This window comes from Cyclopterus lumpus, chromosome 13 (assembly GCF_009769545.1).
Source record: "Cyclopterus lumpus isolate fCycLum1 chromosome 13, fCycLum1.pri, whole genome shotgun sequence".
Taxonomy (NCBI): domain Eukaryota; kingdom Metazoa; phylum Chordata; class Actinopteri; order Perciformes; family Cyclopteridae; genus Cyclopterus; species Cyclopterus lumpus.
The window spans coordinates 8,179,460-8,189,583 of NC_046978.1; the positions used below are offsets into that span (position 1 = coordinate 8,179,460).

At 41.1% G+C, this 10,124-nt stretch overlaps 3 protein-coding genes across 3 annotated transcripts in view; 2 read left to right on the forward strand and 1 right to left on the reverse strand.

Moving 5' to 3' along the window:
• The window catches only part of nxn (nucleoredoxin), a 51,703-nt gene extending 47,966 nt beyond the window's left edge, over positions 1–3,737 (forward strand). Inside the window, exon 8 of the mRNA XM_034548800.1 lies at positions 3,308–3,737. Within this exon, the coding sequence (XP_034404691.1) occupies positions 3,308–3,490 (183 nt within the window). The 3' untranslated portion in view covers positions 3,491–3,737. The remainder of the gene's footprint in view (positions 1–3,307) is intronic.
• A 1,138-nt stretch (positions 3,738–4,875) lies between these two features.
• Positions 4,876–7,128, reverse strand: mrm3a (mitochondrial rRNA methyltransferase 3a). Its single transcript, XM_034547844.1, has 5 exons — positions 6,981–7,128; positions 6,502–6,947; positions 5,916–6,160; positions 5,671–5,832; positions 4,876–5,579 (listed from the first exon to the last, which is right to left on the reverse strand). Exons 2-5 carry the CDS (start codon positions 6,852–6,854, stop codon positions 5,002–5,004), a joined length of 1,338 nt encoding a protein of 445 aa, XP_034403735.1. The 5' UTR covers positions 6,855–6,947; positions 6,981–7,128; the 3' UTR covers positions 4,876–5,001.
• Positions 7,094–10,075, forward strand: glod4 (glyoxalase domain containing 4). Its single transcript, XM_034547847.1, has 9 exons — positions 7,094–7,520; positions 7,666–7,715; positions 7,824–7,944; positions 8,052–8,196; positions 8,767–8,903; positions 9,004–9,090; positions 9,185–9,298; positions 9,384–9,470; positions 9,573–10,075. The coding sequence occupies exons 1-9, from the start codon at positions 7,431–7,433 to the stop codon at positions 9,636–9,638; spliced, it is 897 nt and encodes a 298-aa protein (XP_034403738.1). The 5' UTR covers positions 7,094–7,430; the 3' UTR covers positions 9,639–10,075.
• The last annotated feature ends 49 nt before the right edge of the window (positions 10,076–10,124 follow it).

Consider the following 10,124-nt stretch of genomic DNA (forward strand, 5'->3'; position numbering starts at 1 on the left):
TGGTCCCCAGAGGATGATGCCCACTGTTTGGTGAGCCCCTCACTATTTCTAGCGCCAGCATGAGATTCACATCTATGGTTTTGAGGGAGATTCTTTAACAACTATCTAATGGATTGCAATAATATTTGGTACAGATGTTCATGGTGCCCAGAGGATGAATCCTAATGACTTTGGCGTTACCCCGAATTTTACTCTAGCACCACTATGAGGTTGACATTTTGAGTTGACACAATAAGTAAGAATGAATTAATGAATCGGCAACAATTTTTATTATCAATTAATCGTCTCTTTTTAAGCAAGAACTTTGATAGGTACAGGCTCACAAATGTGAAAATGTGCAGCTTTACTGTCTTACTCTACTGTAATTTGAATATTTTAAGGTTTTGAACTATTGTGATGTCCATTTTCCATTGTTTTCTAATGCTTTATTGACCAAACAATAAATCAAGGAAATAGTCTGAATTATTCGATAATTAAAACTTTCAGTTGCAACCCTATTTACATTTCTGGTTGTGAGAGAAATGCAGCTATAAAATGAGATGAGTTGGAGACATCTATGTCCCCCTTCAGGATGAGTCGTAAGAAATCTGTGACCCAGTAACATATTGTCAGTGCGGATATGAAAATGTTAACGTATTTAATTTAGCATTAGCAACACACAAAACTAAATTACGTGAACAAGGTAGAAAGTATAGCGATACAGCCTTGCATGGAGACATTTAGTGGCGTTTAATAAACGCATTGAATGTTTCTTCGCTCAAAAGGAGAAAAAAAATATAAGTTACATTGACTGTAAACTAGCCTTATTACTAAATCAGATATTTTTGTATTAAACAAAAATACACACACACACACAATTGAATCGCAATTGTTGTGCAACATCCCAAATTTCACAATCATGGCTTTTCCTCAAGACATCAAAGGTGGCCATCTCAGAGGCCAGTGGGGAGGTTTGTTCATCATCATCAGTTCGGCACTTATCAGCTAGTCATCGTATAGCATCAATAATCAGAATAAGCCTGACGCGGCCCAGCAGGTTCCACACATGGTAAACACACTCTGAGCCTTATCACAGCTGTGAGTGCGGGCTGGAGCAGAGAGGCCCTTTGTCTTTTTTGTTCTGAGCTGCAGAGGGCGGGGGGCGGGGGGGCTCTGGAATGGCTGCACCTCACGAGAAGCAGTTTACACAAGCAGAAGGCACACAAAAGAAGATGCATGACTTCCTACAGAGGCGAAGACTGAGGCAGAGATTACATCTTCTCATATTGTCGAGGCTGGAAAGGCCACAGTGACAGATTGTGGAATTTCTCTCTTTGTGGTTTCCTTACAAAGATCATCTATAATCTACACTTAGTATGGCTGCAAGAGAGCATGCGAAGCAAGGCCTCCATTTGTAGTCGCACAATCAAGCAGCATTTCCCTCGTAACAACATTGTTCTTGGTGACAGATCTGTAAGTATTAAGTGGCCAACGAATGGTGATTTAAGACGTGATAAAATGGGCTCTATTGAGAGGAAGTTAGATGCCGATGATGAAATGCCACACTGCTACTCATCTGTTCCATCTGTTCACAGTTCTGCAAAGAAGAGGTCACAGACTTCATCTTGGCACGCTTATCCTTTTTAGGTAGCAGCACAGCCGAGCTATTCATGAGAAGTCTAATGGCTGATTGTGTGGTTTGATCCATTTAGAAAGAATAGCTGCAGATTGTCTGATAACGGGGAAAACACAACAAAGAGCTTAAGCGTTTATATGTAGCAGGAAATCCGTCCAAAGTGGCTTTGTCTTTGACTTTGTTTTGACAACTCACACTGGCACATACATCAGTAACTGTATCAACATCAGAGGCGCCGCCTCCATGAGAAGTCCAACTCTTTGTTGCAGTGCCACCCTCTGGCCTTTTCTTGTTAGTTTTGCATTTTCGACATAATCTTTTCCATGTGAAACTGATCTGTAATCTTTGAGTCTCGCTCTGAGCCGACAAACTAAGCTGAGGGGAAATCGGGTTGCGCTGTCACGAAAGACTCAAATGAGAGTGGCTGTGCACATGGAAGAAGTGAACCGTGTGACCTTACGGAATATAACCCCTGAAACCTGTTTGACTTAGGGAAGATATGACGAGAATAATGGATCTCTGTCGTGGCAGGAACGCCAATGCCAGAAGCACTTCCGGCTGGAACTGAAGCTGAATTACAAAAGGCTGGGATTTCTTATTCAGTCTCAATAATTAATGGCCCTTTTCAAGCTTGTTTGAAAGTTGCTGCCTGCCTGCTGCCAATTCATTCTGTTACCTGGGGCTACAGGGGTTGTAATCCCGATTGGTTGAATGGTGACATCAAGCCCCGGGCAGAATATGGGTGAAGCTCTTTCAAAATAACTGCCAAGAAAAAAAGAAAACAAAAGTGGAATGCAGCAATCTATTTGACTTTTTCCTTCACACCTTGGTACTGCTCTCTCGCTCGCTCTCCTGCCCACATGTAACCTTCAGAGCTCTGTGAAGAGACTTATATCTGATGTGAGGGAGCTTTTGAACTGGAGGGATGTTGTTGGACCCCCACGTGGTGCTCCTTCCTGTCTTTCCACACAGCAGGATGTGTGACTAAGCACCAACGCTCGGGTCTCTCTGGGCAGGAAGACAGGAGAGAGTTTCATATTCTCTTTCAAGAAGTGTGCATTAATAAAGATTGTGCAGGGCAGTTATGAATTCTATGAGGCGATTGTATTGTGTTATAGTTCAAGTGATTGGTGCTGCCGATGAAGATGGGATGTCTAAACCAGTAGTTCCCAGCCTTTCTTTTTTGTGAGTCCTGAAGAAGTCGGACTGTCCAGTAATTAAAGAAAAAGAAAGAAAAAAAACCTTGTCAACTATTTTGTGATCTTCCTGTCCTCTTTTGACATTTTCTAAGCCCTTAAGTTAATGTAACCACCCCTTGGCGGCTCTCCAACCTCACTTTGAGAACAAACGACAGGACATTATACACATTATTATTATTATTATTATTATTAATATTATTAATATTATTATTATCATAGGAAACGTTATGAGGAAACCTATGACTGTTATACTTTCAGAAAAGTTTCTATTTTGTAGTTCACGAATGTTCGTCAGGCTTACTGAAGCCAAAGTATTGGCAGATCAAATTCAGCAAAAATAAAAAAGTGATTAAGACATCCCGACTTTTACCAAGACATGTTACCAAAAAGAGAGGCTGCGTTTGGGGCCTGTGCCCAGTAACCCATCTGTGAATGCAAGGAACCACTGGAACACCATGACCTAATGTCTGTGTTTGCTTCTCCTTCACCACAGGATGACATGAGTGACTCCCTGCGGGACTACACTAACCTCCCTGAAGCAGCACCTCTGCTCACCATCCTGGACATGTCGGCTCGTGCCAAGTATGTACGCGACGTGGAGGAGATCACACCGGTCGTAGTGGAGCAATTTGTCAACGACTTTCTGGCTGAGAAGCTCAAACCAGAGCCCATCTGAAGAGGAAGTCCAAATATAAATCGGACACACTATTTGGGACTCACTCCATCATCGCCCCCCTCACCTGTTGCGACTCTCCCCTCGCCTTTACCATCCTCGTACTCCCACCTCCACTCTGACTGTCAGACAGTTTTTACTGACATTTCAACTTCTTCTTTTTTTTTGACATGTTCTCTTTTCACAGAGTCCTGTTTTTCTCCTGTGGTGCCTTGCATTGATGATAGTCCATATATATATATATATATATATATATATATATATATATATATATATATATATATATATATATATATATATATATATATATATATATATATATATATATATATATATATATATGAGATATTCTGTTGGTTCTTTTTTTGTCCTCAAGAAAAATATCTGTACTTTTTGTTTCACTCGATAGCATTTGTGAACTCTAGAGAAAACCAGAGAATTACCCAGTGGACCTACTTATTCAGCTGATTCTTTGCTTTATGTTTTGTCTGTGAGATCCTTGTTACTTTTGGTTTCTGAATGATGTTGAGAAAGAATAAAATGCATTTTTACAGTTGGAATTCACCCATGTAGTGCAAAAATGCTCAACCTCAGTTGGATGTAGCCGTAAGCCTTTCTGGCACTATTTAAAGAAGAAAAAAAAAAAACAGGTGCACATACAGTAAAGATCACATTAAACTTGCTTGTAACAGACCAATGACTGATATTTTAAAGTGTGTGTGTACGTGTGTGCTGAAAGTCATCTCTTGCCAGTTGTTGATGGTGGTTCTCATCTCAGTCATTATGAGGATTTTCTGTGAAGGTCCCACAATGAAAAGACCAGGTTATTTCTGAAGGCACAGAAGTGGCATTTGAAAAGTGTTGAATGTAGAAATCCCTGTATTCTGTTACTTCAGTCATTACTTCTCACATCCATTAAAACTCACTGGCAAGCACAAAGTGTTGCTTCTTTTTAAGTTCTATCAATAAAGTTAGCTCTTGGATATGTAAATCGAACACAATGCAATGACTCACCAGTTCTTTTGTTAGAAGTACTCAACCCATGGTCTTAATGAAAAATGCTACATTTATTATGGGAGATGGTATGCAGATCATTTTTTATAATGTGCAGATTCCAGGTGGGATGGAAGTTTAGTGACTTGTGCATATTTGCATAAGCCGCAGAACTAAGATGGGCTTGTGTCCTTTCTAGAATTATTATGCCTCAAGTGTATTAATGTATTTAAAGCCATATGGAAATGATGGAGTTGTGCTTTTTTTTTTTCTTCCAATGAGCAGGAAGTCATTTAACTTTTTCTAATCCCAAATGTATGTAATTCCTGCCTTCCCAAATGAGATTTATTCAACAACGACAATTGGATGAAATAAGGAATTTAAAGATGTTACCCTTTCGCAAATCTGATTTGAAATTGAAGTTTTATTGTTAGCAGGACAGGATGTAGAATGTAAATATAAATAATACAGTTCAGTCTGTAGTGATGATAAATACACACCAAAGTCACACATCATGAAAACTACTGCTCTGCTTTAAATTTCCCTCCAGGTGTCTGCAACAGTTTCAACAGTTGCTTCCTGCCCTCAAACAAAAGGATGCTGGCAGCCATGGCTGAATTCAAGCTGTCCACCAAAGGAGCGACAGGAATAAAGAGCCGGCAACCGGCGGTTTTCTCAGCTAACTGGACCGCTTCTACACTCAGACCATGCGTCTCTCCACCTATCACAAGAGCAGTTGCCCTCTGTGCCCAGCTCTCATGGTACAGCTTTGAGTCCACTCTGGGAAGTGAAAGTCCCCCACCCTCACAATCGGAGTCCGAATCAGAGTCGTATTCCTCGTAGCGCATGTTGCGATTAGGCTTTGTGCTGACCCAGCCATAGTCTCCTGCTTTGGAAGGTTTATGAGACACGTTAACTTGTGAATCCTCTGAGTCGCTACATCTGTCGGTGCCACAGCCGCTGTCAGCCACATGGACAGTCACAGGTTTCGGGAGATGTTTTTCCATGTCATCCCAGTCCAAGCTGGAGTAGATGGGTAGGCGGAAATGGGCGCCCATAGCTGCACGCAGAACTTTAGGCTCCCAAGCGTCAACACAACCTGCAAACACATTTGAAGAACCATAAGCAAAGAAACAAAGCCATGTTCAAGGTTCAGCTCACTTATTCACATAATTAATTGATGAGCATACCTTTTGTGAGAAGGACATTATGGCAGCCAGCAGCGGCAGCACATCGCAACATTGTCCCAAGGTTGCCAGGATCTCTGATGTTGTCGCATATCAAGGACAACGGCACCCAATTACCTTTACTGGCGAATTTCAAACGGGACGGGTCCGGACGAGAAAATATGGCTGCAGAAGAAGTCGTCAAAGTCAGAAACAACTCAGAGCGCCTGTGCTTCATAATGAACCGAAACAAAACACAGGACCCTCACCGATCACCCCTTGTGGGGTCACAAGCTCAGACCAGATCTTGATGTCCTCAAACTTGACTTTGACTAGCGTGGACCTTTTCAGCTTGTCTAAAGGCAGCTCCCGGAGCCGATCCGCGGTACTGAAGAACAGCATCTGTGGGTTGGCTCCAGCATCCAGGGCGTCGCAGATCAAACGCTTGCCCTCCAGCAGGATTTTACCCTGCTGCTCCCGAAATGTCCTGGAACGAGCAACACTCACCAACCTCCTGAAGGACAGATGAGGGGAGATGGAGAGGCAGAGATGATCAAATGCAGTGTGAATAATGATCGTAAATAGGATTGCTATTTTTGAAAAAATTGTAAAACACCTGATCAAAGAATAAGTCAATCTGATTAGTAACAATTGATGTTAGATTTTGGTTCCCTGGAGTTTTCAATAATCCATAAACACATTAGAAACAGCTTTCTAAACTTTTTTTGTATCCTCTTAACGACTGACTAAGATGGTAAAATGTCATAATCAACCAACAGACCGTATACTTTAAATAGTGTCATCTGTGACAATAATAGCAATAATTCACCGCCACCTTCATGAAGAGACACTTACGCCAGTCGTTTATCTCCGGGTAAAGCCCTCTCGAAGCGAAGTCCATCAATGTGATCTTTAATAACAGCATGCGTTACAGTTGAATGCACATCACTCCTCGCTTTAACAAAGTCCTCTTTGGGATGCTTCGTGGTGGCTGGACCGTGTCCCCCCTTCTGCCTCTGGGCGAGACGCCCTGCTGTCGGCTTGAGGACTTTCTCCGTCTCGGTGTCGGGCATCAACACCTGGACAGGTCTCCTTTTCAAAGCGCGTACATACCGCTTCGCCTCAGCGAAAACACCGCTTCCCCTTGACAGAAAAGCACTTCGCTCCGTGGAAACAAGACATATCACGCTTCTCATGTACGCTGCCATATTGGCCCCGTTTCTTCTTCTCTGGTTTCATGGAAGGTTGCACTAACACAAACTAATCTCCTTACCGCCACCAGCTGCAGTGAAGGTAATACTACATGTACGTATCTCAAATCAGTCTCGTACAATGGGTAACAATGCACTGCGTGGTTAGCAAACTATTTGAACTCTATGCTCAAATGTGTCGTCTTCTTCTTTTACTTCTTTTACTTTATACTTCTTCTTTTCTAATGTAAATGAGCAGTCAAAGTGGCTGGTGCTGTAACCTCGCGATAGAGTGTGGCATACTGGGAGATACCATTAAGCTGAATAGATAGGGGGGCGACGGTAGTTTTATTTATGTTTATCCTGCGGAACGACGTAGCACTTCACCATAAGAATTGAATACTGCTAATTAAGCAACAACGGCAGACATCATAATCCAGAATTGTATTTACAATTGTAAATGCCTGCTGTTTTCTTACTTATATTTACTTTCCACTAATCGACGACAGATAAATCGATCATTAAGGAAGCTTAATCGTTCCCTGCACGACGATCTTTACTCGGAGACATCGTAACTTATATCTGTCTAGAAATATGGATTTGAGACGAGCGTTGCATTTTGTTTTTAAAGTTGGTGACAGGACCAAAACTGCCACATTTTACCGAGATGTTCTGGGTATGAAGGTACATTGTCTGAGTTCCATTTAAAGGCCAGAAGCAATTCATTAACTGTTGTATTGCACACGCCAGTTAGCTGACAAACCCGAGCGTTTTAATAAATGTACTAATACTGAATGCATATTTTCTCATCTCTTCTCGTTCATTTTAGATTTTGCGTCATGAAGAGTTTGAGGAAGGCTGCAAAGCAACGTGTAATGGGTAACGTCAGACAACTTAGAAGTATCTGAACTTTGTACTCACAAATCTTTAAACACAGAGTTATGCAGGGCTGTTAATACCCGCTGCACCCATCCTGTGTCCATGCAGCCCATACGATGGAAAATGGAGCAAGACAATGGTTGGCTTTGGCCCTGAAGATGACCATTTTGTTGCTGAACTCACATACAATTATGGGGTGGGAGAGTATCAACTTGGCAATGACTTTTTGGTGGGTGAGAGATAAGTCAAATACTTTACAGAGGACAACGCCATGTTTTGTTGGATAGAGGACAGCAGCCTTGTAAAGGGTCATTGTCATACATTTCTTCACTTTAGGGGCTCACTCTGCAGTCGAGCCAGGCTGTGAGCAACGCCAAACGTCTGGGATGGCCTCTGACTGAGGTAGGAGAGGCTCTGTATCTGACCCAGGCTCCGGGAGGGTATCCTTTCTACCTCGTGGACAAAGAGCAGCCTCCCAGTGGTAAGTGTCACGCCTGGGTCTTTTTTTTATCTGCACAAGGAGTTATCGTTGTAGTTTATCCAGATCGCAAATAGGAATAACTGTAATAACTGAAGTCATTTTATCACATGTATCACGTAAAAGAATACCAAACTGGTTACAGCTTCACTAATGCAAGAAGTTAAGTTTCATAGCATTATACATGTATTTAGAGCAGTACACTTTCCTTTTTATATATTGTTCAGACAAATTAAGCATATGTCAATATATATTGTATGTTATTGATTAATTTATTCAGTGATCAATCCACACATCCATACTATATAATGAAGAATAATTATTATCTGCTACCACACAGATTTCTTTCACAAAAAAGTATATATTGTAATATAACATGTCATCTTAAAGCTTCCACAGTAACTTTTAGTTTCTAATTATCATTATTTTCTTAATTTAAATCGGATGGCAAGAACCCACATGAAACATTTCATGTGATGATATCCCTCATGCAGTGCGGGCAGCTGGGGCAGACGTGTGCACTATCCTAAAGAAGAAAGCGTTCAGCTCTAAGCTTTGAGAATTTGTTCCCAGACCCGGTGCAGAAGGTTTGCCTCGGAGTATCAGACTTCCAGAGATCGACCCGCTACTGGACTACACTTTTGGGAATGAAGGTGATGGAAAAGAATGAGGAAAAGAAAACAGTGCTCATGGGATTTGCAGACACTCAAGTGAGTAAAGTATCATATCAATAATTATGTTTTGTATTTTGTGTTAATGAAGCTGTAATGTCTTTTACTATGACTGTTTTCTTTTTTTATTTCTTTGCAGTGTAAACTGGAGCTTCATGACAATGGTGGGACAGTAGATCACGGAACAGCGTTTGGGAGAATAGCATTTTCATGCCCACGGGAGCAAGTAAAACATTATTTCATGGATGCATTCTAGTAATTATTAATAATGGAGAAAATCCTTATTGTATTCATCATAATCGTTTTATTAAATCCTACAGCTGCATGACCTGGAAGCCCTGATGAAAAAGGAAAATCAGAAAATTCTCACTCCATTAGTCAACCTAGACACTCCTGGAAAGACCACAGTAGAAGTGGTTATATTGTCGGACCCAGTAAGTGCAATATCAATGTAATGCTGTAATGAACTGAAATTAGTTTCTATTTTTAACAAACTTACCTGGACACTGTTTCTTTTAGGATGGTCATGAAATCTGCTTTGTGGGAGACGAGGCTTTCAGGGAACTGTCAAAGGTAGACCCCGAAGGAAAGGAACTGCTTAATAAAGTAGGTGTTGCTCCAATAGTTTCCTCTCTAGATAGAACACGCTACATGTATTGGATATTCACTGTACCTGTGCTCTTTCTGCCTTTTAAACTTGTTTTTTAGGCTATGGCTGAAGATAAAAGTGACGAGTGGTTTGCCAAACACAACCGACAGAAAGCTGCTGCGTGAGATGAAAGAGCTGGACGGGAAAACTGTACACCATCAGTTTCCGTTCGTATGATGTACACGATGCTGTACAAGGCACCTGTGGTGCTGTAATGACATCTCAGTCATCCTTATTTGTGTAGCATGAATGATTCTTCCTTGGATGTGTGCCATGACGCACAGTTGCATTAACAGTACTTTGTGAAAAGGACCATTTATTTAATTTGATTGTTTACATTTCATTTTTTGTCGCAATGAATATTGATAATGCATATAGGTGGGCAAAAAGTAAATGTTATTCAACTTGCTCCACTTAAAATAATCAAAGATGTTTTGCAGCTGGCGCCTGCTGGCTGTTTACTGATCATGTAGGTAGTATCATATAGTATACATATTTCAGTCATGTGGTTGAGTTACACTGAAACCTGTAAAGATTAACAAATAAAAAGTTATTATATGTAGCTTCTGTTACTTTGTCACCATTGAAAAACAGTTTGATTATGACTGTTT